Raw genomic sequence first — 23,803 nt, forward strand, 5'->3', positions numbered from 1 at the left:
CCACTTTATGTAAAAAGTAAACACCAAAAGTCTACCGTATTCTGAGATAATGCTGCTTCATTAACTATAATTAAGGGTTATGAAATGTTGATGATGCATTACTATTATTTTAAATTATTTCATTTGCATTTCCGAAAAATTTGGAACATATGGAGGACAGGAGAGAATGTACAAGATGTTAAAATAAGTGGAGGTTGTAATTCATGTGTGTAATATTCCTTTGTTCTCTTCCTAGAAAACAAATAGGATTTTCTCCCTACCCCACCCCATCGAAAGAAGACAATGGAGAAGGCAATCAGAATTCTGGTGGGCGATGTCCAATAGGATTAACAAAGAAACCATTTAAATGTATGGAGTGTGAAAGGAGAGAGGAGAAATAATTTGAAAGTATGGAGTGTGGGAAGAGCTTCAGTAGCAGTGGAACACCAAGAAAACATCAATGGACTCACACAGGGGAGAAACCATTTAAATGCATGGAGTGTGGAAAGAGCTTCATTGATAGAGGAACACTTCGAATCCATCATCGAATTCACACCGGGGGGGGGGGAACCATTTAAATGTGAGGAGTGCGAAAAAAGCTTCACTGATAATCGATTACTCAGAAGTCATCAACAGACTCATTTGGGGGGGAAACCATTTAAATGTATGGAGTGTGGAAGGAGCTACATTGACAGTGGAACACTAAGAAAACATCAACGGACTCACACGGGTGAGAAACCATTTAAATGTATGGAGTGCGGAAAGAGCTTCATTGATAGTGGCACATTAAGAAAACATCAACAGACAGACATGGGGGAGAAACCATTTAAATGCATGGAATGTGGAAAAAGTTTCAGTGACAATGGAAAACTTAGAATTCATCAGCGGACACACACAGGGGAGAAACCATTTAAATGCATGGAATGTGGAGAGAGCGTCCGTCACAATGGAACCCTTAGAATTCATCAACGGACTCACACGGGGGAGAAACCATTTAAATGCATGGACTGTGGTAAGAGCTTCATTAACAGTGGAACAGTAAGAAAACATCAACGGACCCATACAGGGGAGAAACCATTTAAATGCATGGAGTGTGGGAAGAGCTTCACTGATAGTGGAACACTTAAAATTCATCAATGGACTCATACAGGTGAAAAACCATTTCAGTGCATGGAGTGTGGAAAGAGCTTCACTGATAGTGGAACACTTAGAATTCATCAACGGACTCATACAGGTGAGAAACCATTTCAATGCATGGAGTGTGGAAAGAGCTTCAGTCGGAGTGGACTCCTTACAAACCATCATCATATTCACACGGGAGAGAAACCATTTAAATGCATGGAGTGTGGAAAGAGCTTCACTGAGAGTGGACACCTTAGAAACCACCATCTGATTCACACGGGGGAGAAACCATTTAAATGTATGGAGTGTGGAAAGAGCTTTAGTCAGAGCGGACACCTTAGATACCATCAATGGACTCACAGAACGGAGAAACCATTTCAATGCTTGGAGTGTGGAAGGAGCTTCAGTACAAGTGGAGTTTTTACAAAACATCAACAAACTCATACAGGGGAGTAACAATATAAGTCCCAGGGAAGTGGACAGAGGTTCAGTTGTAGTGGAAGTATTATAAACCATCAAAAGACTCTGAGAGGTAAGAGCTCTAAGAGTGGTAACACCTACAGGCCATGTATTAACTCAAAGAAGAGAAATGGTTTATAGAGTATAGAACCTGGTTCTCTCAAAGTCGACACTTTCTTTCACATCAATAACAAGAAATCAATCTGAATTGCATGCAGCGTATGTGAGCTTCTGTTGTTTGTAACGTGGTCTAGACGTTTATTTAAAGTATTGAAGGTAGAATTTCACAATAGTAAGCATAATATAATATTTAATATAAAAAATTCCTTCCAGTAGCACCTTAAAGACCAACTAAGTTAGTTCTTGGTATGAGCTTTTGTGTGCATGCACACTTCTTCAGATACACTGAAGAATAATGTTTAATTAATAATATTTAATTAATTAATAATATTTAATGTGAATCTGTAGTGTTGCTTCTGAATGAGGGTGGACTGAGAGTGAGCTGGTTTTGGTGTTTGGTGGAGGGAGCTGGAAATGTTTGTATCTGGGAATGGAGAGTTGCTCAAAGTGGAGCTGAGACTGGTGGTGTTGCTTTGGAAGCAGAGTTAGACTAATATTAAAGGAACAGCAGCATTGCTATAGTTGCAATAGTGGAACCATGAAGACACAGAAAGATTGAAAGCACCTACTCATATGCCGAAGGTAATCTTGAAACCCTGATCTATTCTTTTGATTTATAGATGCATTATGTCAGATATAATGTGTATAGATATATTTGGTGGCAGGAGAAATAAAAGGGGCATTCCCTGGCAGAACCAGGAAAGGCTCTGTTCCCAGCTGCACGTCTTGCATGAGGAGGGAAGGGGGCACAGGGAAGAAGGGGCCGTACCAGAGCATCTCAGAGCAATGTTGGGAGGGGGCACACGGTGATACAAGTGTGTGTAGAATGCTATCACAAAAATGACGTAGGCGAGAAACAATATGGATGAGTATAATGTGGAAGGAGGTTCCGGTAGGTCCCAAACCCAGAGTGCTAAGGGTCAGCTTCCTGCAATTCCACCAGCTGCCCCAAGACAGGATCCCCCTCTGGGCCCTGAGGGTGGAAAGCCTCCTTGCACTTTTGCAACTGGACATGATCCGAGGGAGTCCTCCTGCCAGCAGAGCACAATGCATACTATTGATGTAATTATCTTATTGTTGCTGTTGCCATCATGGACTGGCTGGATGCAGAGAAGGGGGGAGACCCTTTTTTAAAAAATCTTCCACCATTCCTGCTTCATGCTTCACTGGATTCCATGAGTTCTAAATTTAAGGGGGAGTGGCTTTTCTCTATCCTCCTTCTCCATTCTATCTGACATGTCCTTCCTTCCTCGTCTTCTCTCCAAACTGAAAGGTCCCAGATACTGAACTGTGCACAGTACTCCAAATGTGTTCACACCATAGATCTCCATAAATAATTTCCATTCCTCCTTAAGGAGCAGATATGGGTTTGTTATGTGTCACATGTCTGTTTACATTCCAGCACAGTATGCTGGGAACTTCCGTTGTGTGTATAGGTTTTGCTTTTCTCTGTCTCTCTGAGAATACAAAGAGAGAGACGAAATGTTTCTTTTTTTTTTATAAAATTTTTATTGGGTTTTCACATTTTATATAGACAAAAACAAAAACACAAAAAAACAAACACATAAACAAAAAACAAACCAACAACAACAACAAACATATATACTTTCCAAAAATGTTATTTCCTAACCCTGGTCGTTGACTTCCCCCCACCCCCTCCCTTGCATCCCCATTCCCAAATTTATATCAGCAAATTGGCATTTCCCTATCCATCTTAATATTAGTCCTTTTATAAAAACAAACAAAATTAATTTTTTCTAAGTTGGACCTCAGTTCCCTTCCATCGATTTCCCATTTTGTCTTGAATAATAATCTTATTTAACCAAATCCCATAATCTTGAGTGTTGTTAAAACTTGATTTTTCCCTCCCTCCCATCCCCGGTTTGCGTCCCTTCCCAAAGCATGTCCAAAATAACAGTTCTTAGCCCGGGTTCCTCACGTCCGAGGCTCTCCAGTCTCTTTCAGTCCCTCTCCGCCGGTCTTGTTGGTAATCCTTTATGCCGGTCATCACATCTCGAAAGAGTTCTTTCACAATCAGTCCAAAGTCTCTTCCCATATTTGCAAACAGCTGCTGAAGAATTTCCACAAGGCCTGAATCTTGAAGGTATTCAAAGTCAGAGTCTGTGTGGAGGCCCCAATTATATTTCTTTATTTTAAATTCCTTAATTTCATAGACTCCCAGGGCCTCCACTTTCGTCTTCTGCATCTTTCGTGAATTTATAGTAGGTTCACTCCAATAGTCTCCTTGTTTATATTCCACAAGCATCAGCATCTGCTCAGTGTTTTCCCACATCACTTCTTCTCTTTCTTGTTTTGTCTTCTCCTCTTCTTTTATTATCATTTCTGGTTCAGCTGTGGATTCTTTCTCATTAAGGTCCTTGTTACATTCAGCAGAACTACTTGTTTCAGAAGTCAAGGTCATCAATTGTTCACTCATAGCCGTAGTCTGCTCTTGTAAAATTCCAACCAGATAGAACATCCTTTCGATTTCTCCCAGTATCTTTCCATCCACAGCCATTGTAATTCCACAGAATTCCCTCTAGAGGGAATCTGGTTACTTAGTATTCTTTTCTCCAACAGTCCTCTGTCTTGTTATTGTTTCTTTATTTCCAACAATTTTAGGTCAATTGTAACTCTTTTTAATCCAGAAGTAACTTAAGTAGCAATTTTTCCACTATTAACAGTCCGTTTGACAGCTTTGACAGCTGTCAAACTCTGCACTTCTTAAACCAGCTCCAAAGCAGGACGCTCCCGGGCCCGGGAGGGGGGGTTGTTTACAACAAAACACAAAACAACCAACACTCCTCTCTCCTGCTCAAAATTTCCAAATCTTGGAAGTTACTGTCTTTTTTAAAACTCACCCTTTACAGGGTAGGCACTCCAGCTTAGTTCTTTTATCTTTGCTCTGGATCGTCTGCAAGGTGGGGGTGCGGACTTCCTTTTAGCACATCCCCCGATCGTCTCAAATTCAGTGGATAAATTTCTTAAAAGCCAAGTCCAAATTACTCACGGGTTGTTTTTTCAGCCGAATTTCAAGGAAGGAAGTCAGCGCTCTCCGGTCATGGCTCGCGGCTTCGCTCAGCAGGGGTAGCGATGGACTCTCAGTGCCGCGCCGCCCCCCGTATCCCCTCCGCAGCCTTTAAAAAGGCTCTTCGCAAATCAGGGGGGGCGCTTAAGGCACCCGCCGAGTCTTCAGTCCGCAGGCATTCCGCGCCTGCGGTTTTAAGGGTCCCCGTATCGCCGGCACGGCAAAGACCCGTCCCCTGCTGAGCCGATTCCCTCCGGAGCTCGGAGGGAATCCGCCATTCCCAGATTGCGTCAACCCCGGAAGTCGAGAGAGACGAAATGTTTCTTTGTCCTGATTTATGATTAATAAATCTGTAGTTGTAGTATGCTTCCACAAGCCTCACGCCTATTCTGTGTCCGCAGTTCGCTCTGCTGATATAGTGTGCCCTGGCTTTGAAGCCTGGGTCGCTGATTTACATCGGAGCAGAGGCTGATGGGTCTTCGCAGCGGGACGGCTGGAGGGAGATGACCCACCTGGGACTAGCCAGCTGGCCTTGCGACCCTCTGCATGCCAACAAGATCTGCACTACAACCATTAGGAGAGTGGCAGGTGTATTTTCAATCAGTTCCCTAAACATCCCCAGCGTGAGATTTGCAGTTTCCCGAGCCAGTGCACACAGGGTCAACAATTTCCCAGAGTTACCTAACATGACCCCAAGGTCTCACTCCTGGTCCCTCACCTCCACCTCATCAGCCCAACGTGCATCTGTTTAATCTTGTTGACCATGAACTGGAACCCTGCCAGAACCAATGCATGGTGCCAGCTTGGTTCTATGACAAAGGAACATGTAAAATGTCAAACATTAAGAACTTCCCTGAAGGCCTTCAGAGGTCTTCCAAAAGTTACTTTCTCTCTTTGACATCTGATGATGATGATGATAATAATAATAATAATAAATTATTATGGGGGCGTGTGTTCCACAGGGAGGGCGCCACTACCAAGAAGGCCCTCTGCCTGGTTCCCTGTAATTATGAGGGAACTGCTAGAAGACCCTCGGAAGTGGACCTCAGTGTCCGGGCTAAATGATGGGGGGATTTTCTTTTCCTTGTGTTAGATGGATGTTGAAACAAGGTGTGATTGACTAGGCCATGTCTGGATCACAGATTTCTATCCAGGAGCCACAACTGCTTTGCATTCACAAACGCTATGTGAAATATCACTAGTAAATAGAATAATTTAAACAAGGAAACCAACAACAGTATTAAAATTGCAGGGAGAGAGAGAAAATCTGGATTTGAAATGACCAAACCACAAGATGAAAAGTCTCCATAGTAAATGAGGGAAGGGGGAGGCATGGGGGGGGGGCTTTTGAAGTCTCCCTGCTGGCAAGGGAATTCCAGAGCAAGGGCGCCTCTGTCTGTCTGGAGTCCCTCACTGCCTCATCTCCGCAGGAAGGGAGGATTTCCAGACTGGGACCCTTCACTCTTAGGGGGAGGTGCTGGGGCCTGGGCAGCTGGATGGATGGACATCAGCCTGCAGAAATGCTCCCCCCTTCCTTTCACAGGACTGTTGTGGTGTTGCATGTGAGTGACAAGGCAACACTCAAGAACAGTTCCCACCAACCAACATTACATCATTCCTCCACTGCCCACAAGAGGGCGATCTTTCCTCTACACATGGTAGAATCCTAGAATTGCAGAGTTGGAAGGGACCACGAGGGTCATCTAGTCCAGCCCCCTGCAATGCAGGAATATTTTGCCCAAAGTGGGGCTCAAACCCCCGACCCATAGATTCAGAGTCTCATGCTCTACCAACCGAACTCTAAAGCAGAGCCCAGAATAATTAGGGTTGCCATATTTCAAAAAGTAAAAACCAGGACAAGCCCAAAATTGTAGAGCTTTTTTTTAAAACAAGGCCCAAATAAACGCCCAAAAAGCCCATGATTTTTTGATTCACTTGTCTTAAATTCAGGACAAAGTGCCATCTTTTGGAAATCCCGCCTTTGAAATCTTTTGCAAGTCCTTCTTTTGAATGGGGTGGGGGGTTTTCAATCTGGCCAGTCCCCACACAAAAGAATAAATGGAAACGTATCAAAAAGGGCAGCATTTGGAAACCACCTGGTTGCAAACCACTCCGGTCCTTTGGCCTCCTGCTAGCAGAACTGCCTGAACTGGGAGCAGAGTAGGACTTACTCCTGAGTAAGTAGGCTCTGGATGGAAGATTGTGTATCAATAAGGCTTTTGGCCATGAATTTATACCTACAGCTAAAATGAGAAAAGAGAAGAGGTTCTTTATGCAGGCCCCAAACTAGACCCCAAGCAGCTATTTAAGGGCAGTGAGGGAAGAATTATGAGTTGGGAAGTCAAAATAAAAAAATTCCTTGCAGTAGCACCTTAAAGACCAACTAAGTTAGTTCTTGGTATGAGCTTTCGTGTGCATGCACACTTCTTCAGATACAATGAAACAGAAGTTGCCAGATCCTTCTATATAGTGAGAAGGTGGGGAGGGGTATTACTCAGAAGGGTGGTGGGAATGGGAGATTGGCAGATGGCTGAGATGAGCCTGTTGACGACTCTTAACAACTGCAATAGGTCTTACAGGAAAAGGCAAGGGGTGAGAAGGTGAGAGATGGTTTAGTCCTGTATAATGAGATAAGAATCCAATGTCTTGGTTCAGACCACCTTCCCACTATAGAGAAGGATCTGGCAACTTCTGTTTCAGTGTATCTGAAGAAGTGTGCATGCACACGAAAGCTCATACCAAGAACTAACTTAGTTGGTCTCTAAGGTGCTACTGGAAGGAATTTTTTTTTTATTTTGACTATGGCAGACCAACACGGCTACCTATCTGTAGTTGGGAAGTGACACTGGGAGGAAGGAAGAACAGTCCTGGAGGAAGAATTATACACAGCAAATGGGAAGAAATCAGACTTTGACATACTGTATGCAGGGATGCGGGCAGTGGTGAGGGGCTTTTTATACAGCCTTCTTTCCAGAGAAGCTCCAAAAGCAAGATATATGAGCAGAAACCAGGGCGAATGAGAAGAAATCCCCTCATAGAGCAGGGAGCCCGGGGAATCTGCCTCCTCCTCCTCGGCGCCTGAAACTGAGGCGAGGCTGAGATCCCGAAGGGCGGGAAGTTGGGAAAAGGCGGGAAAAGCCGTTGAGGGGAAGAAGCAGCAGCGGGGGGGGAGGGGCTCCTCCTCTCTCGCCCCTCAGAGACACGACGGGGACCCTCTTGGGAGGGGGGCAGAAAGGGGTCTCTCTCTCCCCCCCCTCACAACCCCATTGCAGCGGGGGGAGGGGCTCCTCCTCTCTCGCCCCTCAGAGACACGGCGGGGACCCTCTTGGGAGGGGGGCAGAAAGGGGTCTCTCCCAGAAAGGGGTCTCTCTCTCCCCCCCCTCACAACCCCCTTGCACTCCTCTCATGGCGGAAGGGGACCCCACCCTCTCCCTGCCGGGCCAAGGGGGGGTCTCTGGGCGCAGGAGAGCCTGGGGGGAGGAGGGGGGAGGGGAGAGGAAGCGCCCCTTCTCTCTCTCTCAGGCAGCCCCATGTCTCTTCCCACCCCCCCCAGGGGCTGGGTCCATCTCTGGGCTTCACAGAGCCCCCCCCCTGGGCTGGGGGGGGAGGAGGGACCCCCCTTTGGCTTCCCTGGCTCAGCCCCTCCCCCACTCTCCTGACCCACAGGGGGAGGGGCAGCCCTTCCCTCCTCCTCACTCAGCCTCTCCCCTCCCAGCCTCCCTCTTTGCAGATTGAAAACCCCCTCCTTCTCTCCCCGCAAACCCAGGTCACCCCCCCCAGATATGATGCCCCCCCGCAGCCATCTCGCCCCCTGCTGTGGGGAGGAGGAAGGAGGGGGGCCAGGCCCCCATGGAGCCCCCGAGGCAGCGCCGTCCCGTCCTCTTCCCCTCCGGACACAGGGAGGGGCTGCTCTGTAGATGTAGCTCTAGGGGCAAGCGCATCCCAAAAGGAGCCGGAAGTGTCGCTGCTGAATGCGCCGGAAGTTTCCAGGAAAGGGGAGGAGGGGCGTCAGTGGAGAAACCCCCCCCCGCCCTTTCTATTGCCGACAAGGAAAGCGGACTAATCCGGAGCCAGGGAGGCGGAGGACCAAGAGGTAAAGAGGGAAATAGAGGAGGGGGGTAAGAGGGGAGTACAAAGAGACCCCCCCAGTGGCGTAGAGTGGGTTGTCAGCACCCGGGGCAAGGCAAGTAATTTGCGCCCCCTAACCCCCAGATGTTGTGCCCCCCCTGCACCCTCCACGCTACGCCACTACCCCCCCAAGGAAAGCGCCCTCCCTGGGGTCGCCCGTCGACAGGGGCCCCGACCCAGGGGGGAAGGGGGGGGGGACCCAAGACCTGCAAGATCTCCTGGGCAGCAGCAGCAGCACCGCCAGACTCCCCTTTCTCTTTCCTGGGGGGCCGAGAGATGCTCAGCTGCCCTGCCCCCCCCCCGGAGGCCTTGGCGGGAAGGGGAAGGAGGACCCCGAGCAGGGCTGGGGGTGGGGCTGAGGCCCCCCATTCTCCCTGGGGTCGTGGGGGGCCTGGCTGGGTCCCCAAGAGACCAACTGAGCTTGTTCTGGGGATGAGCTTTCGTGTGCATGCACACTTCTTCAGATTGGACAGTTTTCTACCTGAAATTCTCTTTCCTCTCAATAATATCTCTTCCAAACTGTACTTTCAGTCAAAAAACCCGCTCCCTTCATCTTGTCCAAACAAGATGATTTGATGGTATTGAAACCAATCCGCCACCACACCTCCCTCCTCATCCTGTTTATTCAGTTTTATTTTTTCTTCCGAAAAGATCTCTGTAAGTTGCCCATTGCTTCTTCCCTATTCCATTTTTTAAAAAAGCTGTTGCTTTTGTGGGTGGAAGCCAAAGAGGTGTTTTTCATTCCAGCAGATTATTATATTTATCACATACTGTAAAAAGGATTTTCTGAATAACCTGATTCATAGAGCTCTTGTGTCTTTTAGTTTTATCCTGCCATAAATAAGCGTGCCAACCAAACATAGTCTTACGACCTTCGTTATAAGAAAAACCTGTTCCTTTCCCCTTATGGGGTATCCAAGAGCCCATATGGTCCTTAAGTGGGTTCCATTGGTAGGAGAAAATAACAGAGGCCAAGCAGAGTATACTGAGAAGCAAAGGGGCTAGTAAGCCTGATCTTTATTACCCTGTTGCAACAGTGTCCCCCCCCCTCACCACAACCAGGAGGGAGGTGTGCAAGGCCTTATGTAGTCTTTAAGGTGCTACTGGAAGGAATTTTTTTTGTTTTGACTATGGCAGACCAACACGGCTACCTATCTGTAACTCCACCTCCATCGTTCAACCTGGACACTGAGATCCAGCGCCGAGGGCCTTCTGGCGGTTCCCTCATTGTGAGAAGTGAGGTTACAGGAACCAGACAGAGGGCCTTCTGGGTAGTGGCGCTTGCCCTGTGGAATGCCCTCCCATCAGAGGTCAAGGAAATAAGCAGCTATCTTATTTTTATTTTTAAAAGACATCTGAAGGCAGCCTTGTTTAGGGAAGTTTTTAATATTTAATGCTGTATTGTTTTTAACACTCGATTGGGAGCCGCCCAGAGTGGCTGGGGAAACTCAGCCAGATGGGCAGGGTATAAATAATAAATTATTATTACTATTACTATTATTATTAGTCTGTGGTGCTCAATGTTTAGGTATAGTAAATATTAGGATTTAAATAGAACTTGTGTGTTATAGCGGGGATATGTTATAAGATGGTCTCAGTGTATTTTAGAAAGTCTAGGAAGGTCTAGGAAAGGGTCACCTGCTTCTGAGCATCATAAATGAGCGTGGAAAGAGTTAATATCATAAACCTACTGGAATCGGCCCCCACCCTCTGTAACAAGCAGCTGTAGTGCTCATGAAAAGTTGGGCACACGACCCAGAAAGCTGCCTGGCTGCCTCCGTCTGAAGGCGGAGATATGTACCACACGCCATAGGCAAATTCGGCTGGACTCACTATGGGAAAGCAGAAGGGGCAACCAAGGAAGGGGGAGATGGCCAAAGAAACCTGCTCTCACACAAGTGCCCCCCCTGCGAATTCCGTAACTTTAGCAAAGCCCAAGTTCAAACACCAGCCCCTATTTAAAAGAGGCCCCCGTAATTTCGACACTGGACTGCCCTTTAGGGTTGCCATAAGTTACTCTCCAGGGACGCGGGTGGCACTGCGGGTTAAACCTCAGAGCCTAGGCCTTGCTGATTAGAAGGTTTTAATCCCCGTGACGGGGTGAGCTTCCATTGCTTGGTCCCTGCTCCTGCCAACCTAGCTGTTCAAAAGCAGGTCAAAGTGCAAGTAGATAATTAGGTACCACTCCAGCGGGAAGGGAAACCGCGTTTCTGTGCGCTGCTCTGGTTTGCCAGAAGCGGCTTAGTCCTGGCCACATGACCCGGAAGCTGTACGCCGGCTTCCTTGGCCAATAAAGCAAGATGAGCGCCGCAACCCCAGAGTCGGCCATGACTGGACCTAATGGTCAGGGGTCCCATTAGCTTTAAGTTACTCTCTAAGTCCCAAAAGTGTGTAGCAACTCCGGTCTACTTTGCAGGGCTGTTGTAACAGGGACATCCTACGCCTCGGCCCTGCCTCCCCCCCCCCGTCGGGAAATGGGTGTGAAACTGACAGGACCCCCCCCCTCCCAGCAAGTGATTAAAAGAGATGAAGGGGGAATGTCACCTTCCTGCCCCGGAGGACTTTTTCGGAGGTGGGGGTGGGTCTCTTTCCATGCTGTCTCCGGGGATCGAACCCGGGACCCTCTCAGGAAAGAATCAAGAAAATGGAGCTTGTTTGGAAGGAGAATTTGTCTGTCCTGGGAGGGAGGGGCCACTCATTCCTCCCCCCCCCCCGGTCAGTGAGCTCCGCTTCCTAGAGAGGCAGGGAGGTTTGGAGGGGGGCAAGGGGGAGGGGAGGAGCCTGATCCACATTCCTGGAAGAGGAGCAGCTCTGCAGAGGAGGAGGGAAAAGAGGTGCGAAATATATCTATATATTGGGGGGGGGAGAGAGACTGGGGAGTCCATGGAAGGGTTAATGGGGGCGAGAGAGGCCGGGATGGAGACCTCCCCCCCCCCCAGTCTCCCTCCTGGGATGAGGAGAGATTTGGGAGGAAGGCTGAGCTGGCCAGGGGGTCCTCTGGGGAAAGGGGACCCTTGGAGGTGGAGGGAGGAAGGGGAAAAAGTGTACATTCAGGTAGACACACCACTGGTTTCATCTTCTTTATTTTCTTCCCCACAATGGATGTTTGTTGTTGTTTAGTTGTTTCGTCGTGTCCGCCTCTTCGTGACCCCATGGACCAGAGCATGCCAGGCACTCCTGTCTTCCACTGCCTCCCACAGTTTGGTCAAACTCATGCTGGTAGCTTCGAGAACACTGTCCAACCATCTCGTCCTCTGTCGTCCCCTTCTCCTTCTGCCCTCCATCTTTCCCAACATCAGGGTCTTTTCCAGGGAGTCTTCTCTTCTCATGAGGTGGCCAAAGTACTAGAGCCTCAGCTTCAGGATATGTCCTTCCAGTGAGCACTCAGGGCTGATTTCCTTCAGAATGGAGAGGTTTGATCTTCTTGCAGTCCCATGGACTCTCAAGAGTCTTCTCCAGCACCAGAATTCAAAAGCATCCATTCTTCGGCGATCAGCCTTCTTTATGGTCCAGCTGTCACTTCCATACATCACTACTGGGAAAACCATAGCTTTAACTATACGGACCTTTGTTGGGAAGGTGATGTCTCTGCTTTTTAAGATGCTGTCTAGGTTTGCCATCGCCTTTCTCCCAAGAAGCAGGCATCTTTTAATTTCGTGGCTGCTGTCACCATCTGCAGTGATCATGGAGCCCAAGAAAGTAAAATCTCTCACTGCCTCCATTTCTTCCCCTTCTATTTGCCAGGAGGTGATGGGCCCAGTGGCCATGATCTTCGTTTTTTTGATGTTGAGCTTCAGACCATATTTTGCACTCTCCTCTTTCACCCTCAATAAAAGGTTCTTTAATTCCTCCTCACTTTCTGCCATCAAGGTTGTGTCATCTGCATATCTGAGATTGTTGATATTTCTTCCAGCAATCTTAATTCCGGCTAGGGATTCATCCAGCCCAGCTTTTCGCATGATGAATTCTGCATATAAGTTAAATAAGCAGGGAGACAATATACAGCCTTGCCGTACTCCTTTCCCAATTTTGAACCAATCAGTTGTTCCATATCCAGTTCTAACTGTAGCTTCTTGTCCCACGTAGAGATTTCTCAGGAGACAGATGAAGTGATCAGGCACTCCCATTTTTTTAAGAACTTGCCATAGTTTGCTGTGGTCGACACAGTCAAAGCCTTCTGAATAGTCAATGAAGCAGAAGTAGATGTCTTTCTGGAACTCTCTAGCTTTCTCCATAATCCAGCGCATGTTTGCAATTTGGTCTCTGGTTCCTCTGCCTCTTCTAAATCCAGCTTGCACTTCTGGGAATTCTCGGTCCACATACTGCTTAAACCTGCCTTGTAGAATTTTAAGCATAGCCTTGCTAGCGTGTGAAATGAGTGTAATTGTGCGGTAGTTGGAGCATTCTTTGGCACTGCCTTTCTTTGGGATTGGGATGTAGACTGATCTTCTCCAATCCTCTGGCCACTGCTGAGTTTTCCAAACTTGCTGCCATATTGAGTGTAGCACCTTAACAGCATCATCTTTTAAAATTTTAAACAGTTCAGCTGGAATACCATCACTTCCACTGGCCTTGTTATTTGCAGTGCATTCTAAGGCCCATTTGACTTCACTCTCCAGGATGTCTGGCTCAAGGTCAGCAACCGCACTACCTGGGGTGTACGAGACATCCATACCTTTCTGGTATAATTCCTCTGTGTATTCTTGCCCCCTCTTGATGTCTTCTGCTTCTGTTAGGTCCTTACCACTTTTGTCCTTTATTATGGTAATCTTTGTACAAAATGTTCCTTTCATATCTCCAATTTTCTTGAACAGATCTCTGGTTTTCCCCATTCTATTGTTTTCCTCTATTTCTTTGCATTGCTTGTTTAAGAAGGCCTTCTTGTCTCTCCTTGCTATTTTTTGGAAATCTGCATTCAATTTCCTGTATCTTTCACTATCTCCCTCGCATTTTGCTTGCCTTCTCTCCCCCGCTATTTGTAAGGCCTCGTTGGACAGCCACTTTACTTTCTTGCATTTCCTTTTCATTGGGATGGTTTTCGTTGCTGCCTCCTGTATAATGTTACGAGCCTCCATCCATAGTTCTTCAGGCACTCTGTCCACCAAATCTAAATCCTTAAACCTGTTCCTGTTTCCTGCTTGGCAGGGGGTTGGACTCGATGGCCCTTGTGGTCTCTTCCAACTCTATGATTCTATGATTCTATGATTCCTCACTTCCACTGTGTATTCATAAGGGATTTGACTTAGATTGTATCTTACCGGCCCAGTGGTTTTTCCTACTTTCTTCAGTTTAAGCTTGAATTTTGCTATAAGAAGCTGATGATCTGAGCCACAGTCAGCTCCAGGTCTTGTTTTTGCTGACTGTATAGAGCTTCTCCATCTTTGGCTGCAGAGAATATAATCAATCTGATTTCGATGCTGCCCATCTGGTGATGTCCATGTGTAGAGTCGTCTCTTGTGTTGTTGGAAAAGCGTGTTTGTGATGACCAGCTTGTTCTCTTGACAGAACTCTATTAGCCTTTGCCATGCTTCGTTTTGATCTCCAAGGCCAAACTTGCCAGTTGTTCCTTTTATCTCTTGATTCCCTACTTTAGCATTGCAATCCCTTATAATGAGAAGAACATCCTTCTTTGGTGTCACTTCTATAAGGTGTTGTAAGTCTTCATAGAATTGGTCGATTTCAGTTTCTTCAGCACCCGTACTTGGTGCATAAACTTGGATTACTGTGATGTTAAAAGTTCTGCCTTGGAATCATATCGAGATCATTCTGTCATTTTTGAGATTGCATCCCAGTACAGCTTTCGCCACTCTTTTGTTGACTTATGAAGGCCACTCCATGTCTTTTACGGGATTCTTGCCCACAGTAGTAGATATGGTGGTCATCCGAACTGAATTCGCCCATTGCCGTCCATTTTAGTTCACTGATGCCCAGGATGTCAATATTTATTCTTGCCATCTCATTTTTGACCACATCCAACTTACCCAGGTCCATGGTTCTTACATTCCAGGGTACTATGCAATATTTTTCTTTACAGCATTGGACTTTGCTTTCACTTCCAGGCATATCCGCAACTGAGCGTCCTTTTGGCTTTGGCCCAGCTGCTTCATCAGCTCAGAATCTGCTTGTACTTGACCTCCGCTCTTCCTCAGTAGCATGTTGGACGCCTTCCGACCTGAGGGGCTCATCTTCCAGCATCATAACTTTTATATTCCTGTTGTCTTTGTCCATGGAGTTTTCTTGGCAGGGATACTGGAGTGGCTTGCCGGGTCCTGCTCCAGGTGGATCACGTTTGGTCAAAACTCTCCACCATGACCTGTCCATCTTGGGTGCCCTGCTCGGCATAGTTCATAGCTTCTCTGAGTTATTTAAGCCACTTTGCCATGGCAAGGCAGTGATCCATGAAGGGGACAATGGGTATTATTCACCTTTAATACTCACCTTTTTCAGTGTCACACATATTTTTATCTTGTGATCTTCAGATAAGAGAGGTATACAAATGTAATAAATAATTCCCAGTTGGAGCAGAGCTAGAATATCCAGAAGCCCTAGGTCACCCACGGCAAAGGAGGAAGAACAGTGAGAGAGGCCTGGACAGGGAATCTCCGCTAAGATAAGCCAGTGTCAGGAGGCAGGTGCAAGACCTGGTGGCATATAATTATTATAAATCATAATTGGGGAGGGTGTCTCAATCTGGCCTTCCCAGCAGTCAGGCTCCAGCTGCTTTCCTTCTGCATCTCCAGCTCTCTCCATTCAAGAATGCAAGGCTGAGAGATGGAGGTCCAACCCCAAGAACATTCTCCAACTGAGCACTCCTTCAACCGACCACAAGCACCAAGCCTTGTCACTAGACATATATGGGTCTCCCAAAATGGTCAATATGGACATCCTGAGGCCAAAGGGACTGTGCAGGTGATGAATAAAGATCTAGAGGTCGAAGGGGACAAAATGTGGCCCAAGGGGTGGAGGATTATAGTGCAGAAGATGAAGAACTTCATGATGAATTTAGGACCCTGATAAATAGTGGGCAGGTTCATGGAACATAGAGCAGCTCCCTTTCCTGTGAGAAACCATTTTTTATAAAACGTAAACCCCCACAGTTCAACCGTTTTGTAAGATAATGCTGCTTCATTAACAATAATTAAGGGCTATAAAAGGCTGATGATGCATGACCATTATTTTACATTATTTCATTTGCCTTTCCTAAACATTTGGAACATATGGAGGACAGGAGAGATTGTACAAGACGTTAAAATAAGAGCAGGTGTTAATTGAGGTGTGTAATATTCCTTTGTTCTCTTCCTAGAAAACAAATAGGATTTTCTCCCCACCCCATTGAAAGAAGACAATGGAGAAGGCAGTCAGAATTCTGGTGGGCCATGTCCAATGGGAATAACAAAGAAACCATTTAAATACATGGAGTGTGAAAACAGAGAACATAAACTATTTGAAAGTATGGAGTGTGGAAGGAGCTTCACTGACAGTGGAAACCTTAGAAAACATCAGTGGTCTCACTCAGGGGAGAAACCATTTAATTGCATGGAGTGTGGAAAGAACTTCACTACTAGCGGAAGCCTTAGAATTCATCTACGGACTCACACAGGGGAGAAACCATTTAAATGCATGGAGTGTGGAAAGAGCTTCAGTCAGAGTGGACACTTTAGAATTCATCAACGAACTCACACAGGGGAGAAATCATTTAAATGTATGGAGTGTGGAAAGAGCTACAGTCAGAGTGGAAAACTTAGAATTCATCAACGAACTCACACAGGGGAGAAACCATTTAAATGCATGGAGTGTGGAAAGAGCTTCACTGAGAGTGGAAAACTTAGACTTCATCAACGGACTCACACAGGGGAGAAATCATTTAAATGCATAGAGTGTGGAAAGAGCTACAGTCAGAGTGGATCACTTAGAAACCATCAACGGACTCACACAGGGGAGAAATCATTTAAATGTATGGAGTGTGGAAAGAGCTACAGTCAGAGTGGATCACTTAGAAACCATCAACGGACTCACACAGGGGAGAAATCATTTAAATGCATGGAGTGTGGAAAGAGCTTCAGTCAAAGTGGACAACTTAGAATTCATCAACGAACTCACACAGGGGAGAAACCGTTTCAATGCATGGAGTGCGGAAGGAGCTTCAGTAAGAGTGGACAACTTAGAATTCATCAACGGACTCACACAGGGGAGAAACCATTTAAATGCATGGAATGTGGAAAGAACTTCACTGAGAGTGGATCACTTAGAAACCATCAACGGACTCACACAGGGGAGAAACCGTTTCAATGCATGGAATGTGGAAAGACCTTCACTGCGAGTGGATCACTTAGAAACCATCAACGGACTCACACAGGGGAGAAACCGTTTCAATGCATGGAGTGTGGAAAGAGCTTCACTGAGAGTGGAAAACTTAGACTTCATCAACGGACTCACACAGGGGAGAAACCATTTAAATGCATGGAATGTGGAAAGAACTTCACTGAGAGTGGATCACTTAGAAACCATCAACGGACTCACACAGGGGAGAAACCGTTTCAATGCATGGAGTGCGGAAGGAGCTTCAGTAAGAGTGGACAACTTAGAATTCATCAACGGACTCACACAGGGGAGAAACCATTTAAATGCATGGAGTGTGGAAAGAGCTTCACTGAGAGTGGAAAACTTAGACTTCATCAACGGACTCACACAGGGGAGAAATCATTTAAATGCATAGAGTGCGGAAGGAACTTCAGTCAGAGTGGACACCTTAGAAGACATCAACGGACTCACACAGGGGAGAAACCATTTAAATGCATGGAATGTGGAATGAGCTTCACTGAGAGTGGATCACTTAGAAACCATCAACGGACTCACACAGGGGAGAAACCGTTTCAATGCAAGGAGTGCGGAAGGAGCTTCAGTAAGTGTGGACAACTTAGAATTCATCAACGGACTCACACAGGGGAGAAACCATTTAAATGCATGGAGTGTGGAAAGACGTTCAGTCAGAGTGGACACCTTAGAAGACATCAACGGACTCACACAGGGGAGAAACCATTTAAATGCATGGAATGTGGAAAGAACTTCACTGAGAGTGGAAAACTTAGACTTCATCAACGGAGTCACATAGGGGAGAAATCATTTAAATGCATGGAGTGTGGAAAGAGTTTCAGTACAAGTGGAGCTCTTACAAAACATCAACAAACTCATACAGGGGAGCAACAATATATATTCTAGGGAAGTGGACCGAGGTTCAGTTGTAGTGGAAGTCTTACAAACCATCAAAAGACTTCGAGGGGTAAGAACCGTAATAGTGGAAACACCTTCAGGCCATCAATTAACTCGAAGAAGAGAAAGGATTTAGACAGAAGGAGTGTTCATCCTGCTTTGGTTATTATGCAACACTTTTTAGAGTGTAGGACCTGTTTCTCTCCAAGTTGACACTTTTTTTTAATAGCTTTTATTTTGCTTAAACAGGTACATATAAATATAAACAGTCAAAAATTACAAAGGAAAATTCTTTGATAGTAATGAAGAAAAAAACCTGCAAAAACACAAAAAATATTGAAGTACATGACACAGAACATAAGCAACTATGGGAAAGATAAAAGAAAAGAAAAAAGAAAAATAGGAGAAAAAGAAAAAGGAAGATGAGCCAAGGCAGGAAAGCTCATCTATTGTACACTTCCGTCAAACTCAAGAGATCATTATTCTTACCAATTAACTCTTATCTGCATTCCAAAGGAATCCCTCATCTTGGTATCAGGGAGCATTTCTCTATGCGGTATCATTCTAAACATAGCCAGGTCTTTCTTGCTGAGCCCTTGTCCCCTAAATAATTATTTAAACATTCCCATTCTTCTTTCACCAATTTTTTAGGTTTATCTCTTATTGCATCCGTCAGGTTTGCGAGCTCCAAGTACTCGCACAATTTGACTACCCATTCCTCTTTAGTGGGTATATTTTTATCTTTCCAGTGTTTTGCCACTATAACCCTTGCTGCTGACTTTGCATACATAAATAGCCTAGTTTTGTTTTAGGGAATATTATCTGAAACCATCCCTAGTAAAAATTCTTCCGGTTTCTTGCTAAATGTAGTTTTTATCAATCCCTTTATCTCTTCATAAATCATGTTCCAAAATCTTTGTATCTAGACAGGACCACCACATATGGTAGTATGTTCCTATCTGTTCCTTACATTGCCAGCACTTGTTATTGTTTGATTTATTTATTTTTGCAAGTTTTACAGGGGTCAGGTACCACCTATAGTACATTTTCATAAGATTTTTCCCTGATAAGGAAACAAGCCGTGAATTTTATATTTTTAGTCCATAATTCGTTCCAAATATTGGGTTTGATCGTATGTCCCAGGTCCCTCTCCCATTTCACTGTAATTTCTTTGATATCTTCCTCCTTTCTTTGCCAATTCAAAAGTAGTTTGTACATTTTAGAAAGTGTCTTTTGATTATTATATAAAATACCCTTCTCTAGATAGGATATTTTTTGTCAAATGCTTTGGTTCTTTTATCCTTTTCAAGGGCGGCTTTTAATTGATAATACTCCAGCCAGGTTATTCCCTTCTGTTTCAATTCGCCTAGGTCCTTTATTTTCGGATCACTACTTGTTTCCTCTACTAAATCTTTATATGTTAGCCAATCGCTGTTCATATTCAGCCTGTGGACCGACATAGATTCCATTGGTGGCAGCCACCATGGTGTTTTGGTTACTACTGATTTTTTACTCCTCTCCCATACTTCATATAATGCCCTTCTCACAATATGATTTAAAAATCCTTTGTGAGATTTAACCTTGTTATAGCCTATGTAGCCATGCCACCCGTACACAATATCCCATCCCTCCAGATCTAGGACTTCCGTGTTTTTAATTAATATCCATTCCTTAATCCATGTCCAGCACGCTGCCTCAAAGTACAGTTTAAGCTCAGGGACCGCGAAGCCTCCTTTTTCCTTCAACTCTGTTAGTAGCTTAAATTTTATGCGTGGTCTTTTCCCCTTGCCAAATAAACTTGGCAAGGTCTTTCTGCCAATCCTTAAAACACTTTACGCCTCTAATTATAGGTATTGTTTGGAACATAAAAATCATCTTTGGCAATACCATCATTTTAACTGTGGATATTCTCCCCCACAGGGACAAATTCAATTTTCCCCAAGTCTCTAATTCTTTTTTTATTTCCTTCCACTTCTTCTCATAAGTGTCCTTATATAAGTTTATATACTTTCGTTCACATCAATAACAGGAAATCAATCTTAAACGCATGCAGCGTATGTGAGCTTTTGTTGTTTGCATGTAATGTTGTCTAGACATGTATTTAAATAATCTATAAAGATGAATGTATTGCCAAGAATGCTGTTTTTGTTCCAATCGTTACAAATTTTAGATAAAATGGACTGTTTCAAGAAGTGGCAGAGAGACATTTCTAAATTCATCTGGCAGGGCAAGAAGCCCAGAATAAAATTTAAAATACTAACGGATGCAAAAGAAAGAGGGGGATTTGCCCTGCCAGACCTTAAACTTTATTATGAATCAGCAGCTTTCTGCTGGTTGAAGGACTGGCTGCTTCTTGAGAACACAGACATTTTGGACTTAGAAGGTTTCAACAATGTTTTTGGGTGGCATGCATATTTGTGGTACGACAAGGTTAAAGCACATAAGGCATTTAAAAACCATATTGTCAGGAAAGCACTGTTTAATGTCTGGATACGATATAAAGACTTACTTGAAAATAAAACCCCAAGGTGGTTGTCACCGATGGAGGCAAAAGCTCAGAAAAGGCTCAATATGGAGGTCAAGTGGCCAAAATATTGGGAGATCTTGGAGCAAGAAGGAGATAAATTGAAATTGCAGAGTTTTGAGAAATTAAAAAGTAGAGTGCGAGATTGGCTTCATTATTATCTAATAAGAGAGGTATATAATTTGGACAAAAAAAGGCTTCCAGGTGGAAAATCAAAGTCAACATTATGTTTGCTGACTGGGAACCGTTGTGGACCACAGGTATGAAATTTACGGCATGTAATGCCTTAAGAGAGAATATTATGAAAATGATATATAGGTGGTATATGACACCAGTCAAGCTTGCAAAAATCTATCATTTGCCCGATAATAAATGCTGGAAATGTAAAGAAACTGAAGGTACATTCTTTCACCTTTGGTGAACGTGCCCAAAGATTAAGGCTTTCTGGGAGATGATCTATAATGAAATGAAAAAGGTATTTAAATATACCTTTCTGAAGAAACCAGAGGCCTTCTTCCTGGGCATGGTCGGCTAATTGGTGCCAAAGAAGGATAGAACCTTTTTTATGTATGCAACAACAGCAGCAGCAAGAATACTGATTGCAAAGTATTGGAAGACACAGGATTTACCCACACTGGAAGAATGGCAGATGAAAGTGATGGACTACATGGAATTGGCTGAAATGACTGGCAGAATCCGAGACCAGGGAGAAGAGTCGGTGGAAGAAGACTGGAAGAAATTTAAAGACTACTTGCAGAAATACTGTAAAATTAAGGAATGTTAAAATGATATCGGATGGAAAATAAGTGGTATTGGTAAAAAGATTATTAAGAATATGTAAATATGGATTGATAATGGTTATAAACACATGGTTATAATAGGTTAAGATACTGAGTAAAGATAAATGACAGAGGCTAAGGATTTGCTGAAAGGACTTTTAAACGGGAATACAAAAGGGGAGGTGTGAGGAGGTCAAAGAACTAAGGAAATGAGTTGAAAGGTTATTAAATTTTTGAATTTTTGTATTCTGTTCCTATATAAACTAATAAAAATTATGCATGAAAAAAAGAAAGGTTATTGAAAGATGTTTGTGTTCTCTTTTTGCTGTTTTGCTGTCTTATTGTATTGTTTTTTGTTCTTTTTAGTTTTTTTGCTTTTATTGATGTATTGTAAGGTATTGTTTGATTTGTTTATTTTTTATTGTTCTTTTCCTTTTTCTGTATTTTCCAAACCCTTAATAAATATCATTTAAAAAAAATAGACATGTATTTAAATAATGAAGGTAACATTTCACAATAGTAAGTAGAATATAATATTTAACGTGAATCTGTAGTGTTGCTGCTGAATGAGGATGGACTGAGACTGAGCTGGTTTTGGTGTTTGGTGGAGGGAGCTGGAAATGTTTGTATCTGGGAATGGAGAGTTGCTCAAAGTGGAGCTGAGACTGGTGGTGTTGCTTTGGAAGCAGAGTTAGACTAAGATTATAGGAACAGCAGCATAAGTCCCATTGTTATAATTGCAATAGTGGAACCATGAAGACACAGAAAGATTGAAAGCACCTATTATATGCCAAAGATAATCTTGAAACCCTGATCTATTATTTTGATTTATAGATACATTATGTCAGATATAATGTGTATAGATATATTTTGTGGCAGGAGAAATAAAAGGGGCATTCCCTGGCAGAACCAGGAAGGGCTCTGTTCCCAGCTGCACGTCTTGCATGAGGAGGGAAGGGGGCACAGGGAAGAAGGGGCTGTACCAGAGCATCTCAAAGCAATGTTGGGAGGGGGGCACATGGTGACGTAAGTGTGTGTAGAATGCTATCCCCAAAATGACGCAGGCGAGAAACAATATGGATGAGTATAATGTGGAAGGAGGTTCCGGTAGGTCCCAAACCCAGAGTGCTAAGGGTCAGCTTCCTCCAATTCCACCAGCTGCCCCAAGACAGGATCCCCCTCTGGGCCCTGAGGGTGGAAAGCCTCCTTGCACTTTTGCAACTGGACATGATCCGAGGGAGTCCTCCTGCCAGCAGAACAATGCATACTATTGATGTACCGGTAATTATCTTATTGTTGCTGTTGCCAACCGCTCTGGGTCCTTTGGCCTCCTGCTAGCAGAACTGCCTGAACTGCTGGCTCCGCACATGGGAGCAGAGTAGGACTTACTTCCGAGTAAGCAGGCATCGGATGGAAAATTGTGTATCAATAAGGCTTTTGGCCGTGAATTTATACCTACAGCTAAAATGAGAAAATGCAGGCCTCAAACTAGACCCCAAGCAGCCTGTGCAGAAGCTATTTCCATCGCCACGGACATGCACAAACGCGTTTTCCAGCATCGCACTGCATTGGTCAGGCCCAGGGACAATCTCTGCAGGAGTGATAATGGCCCATGGCCATTATCTGGCAACATTCACCAAGTGATCTTGTGAGGTTTAGATGGTGATAACATTGCAATGTTTAGCTGGTGAGACCACGATGTTGGAAGCCAGATATCGCCTAGTCCTTACACCCATTGTGTTTTGCAATATATTGTCGGCTCAAATATTAGGAAACAGTTACCACAATGTTAACTTCAAGGCAGTCTTGGACGATATATCGCCCAGCTCTAATTATGACTTATATTTCTGGCCTAGTGTATCACTGCTGATTTTACCAGTTTGTCTTTTATTTCCCATTCCAATAGTATCTCTTACATTTTGGAAATCACTTTCTCTTTACTCTCAATGATATCTCTTTCAGTGTGCAAACTTTGAGTCACAAAACCTCTCCTTTTATCTTGTATAAAAAAGATAATTTAATGGCATTGTAACCAATCCACTGCTGTACCTCCCACCTCACCCTGTTTATTCAGTTTTATTTTTTCTTCCGGAAAGTCCAAAAGATCTTTGTAAGTTGCCCGTTGTTATTCCATATTGCATCCTTTAAAATCTATTGCTTCTGTGGGTGAAAACCCAAAAGGTGTATTTCATTCCAGCAGATACTTATATTTATCCCATACTCTAAATTTGTTTTTCCTAATAACATGATTCACAAAGCTCTTGTGTGTTTTAGTTTTTTGATACCATGAATAAACATGCCAACCAAAGGTTGACCTTCTAAAGGTTGACCTTCTAAATCCAGTAGCTTAGTGTCTTTCACTATCACACACTTCTTAAGCCGGCAGAGGCCTCATAGTACAAACATAAATCTGGCAGTCAGAATCCACCTCTCTCCTAAGTATCCATTATAATT

The 23,803-nt window shown here is 44.4% G+C and overlaps 3 protein-coding genes across 4 annotated transcripts in view; all 3 read left to right on the top strand.

Moving 5' to 3' along the window:
- Positions 1-1,869, top strand: part of LOC309525831 (uncharacterized protein) — a 71,458-nt gene extending 69,589 nt beyond the window's left edge. For both annotated transcript variants that reach the window (XM_082211442.1, XM_082211443.1), the window contains one exon: positions 236-1,869. In XM_082211442.1, coding sequence (XP_082067568.1) covers positions 646-1,557 — 912 coding nt within the window. In that variant the 5' untranslated portion in view covers positions 236-645 and the 3' untranslated portion in view covers positions 1,558-1,869. The remainder of the gene's footprint in view (positions 1-235) is intronic.
- LOC309527593 (uncharacterized protein) overlaps positions 1-18,754 on the top strand; it is a gene marked incomplete at its 3' end in the record, with an annotated part of 48,133 nt that extends 29,379 nt beyond the window's left edge. The window contains exons 2-3 of the mRNA XM_082214416.1: positions 16,140-17,822; positions 18,723-18,754. Coding sequence (XP_082070542.1) covers positions 16,220-17,822; positions 18,723-18,754 — 1,635 coding nt within the window. The 5' untranslated portion in view covers positions 16,140-16,219. The remainder of the gene's footprint in view (positions 1-16,139; positions 17,823-18,722) is intronic.
- LOC309525820 (uncharacterized protein) overlaps positions 1-23,803 on the top strand; it is a 94,849-nt gene that overhangs the window by 56,639 nt on the left and 14,407 nt on the right. The gene's annotated exons all lie outside the window — the stretch shown is intronic.

The sequence above is a fragment of the Podarcis vaucheri genome (assembly GCF_965113315.1).
Source record: "Podarcis vaucheri genome assembly, chromosome: 2".
NCBI classification, from domain to species: domain Eukaryota; kingdom Metazoa; phylum Chordata; class Lepidosauria; order Squamata; family Lacertidae; genus Podarcis; species Podarcis vaucheri.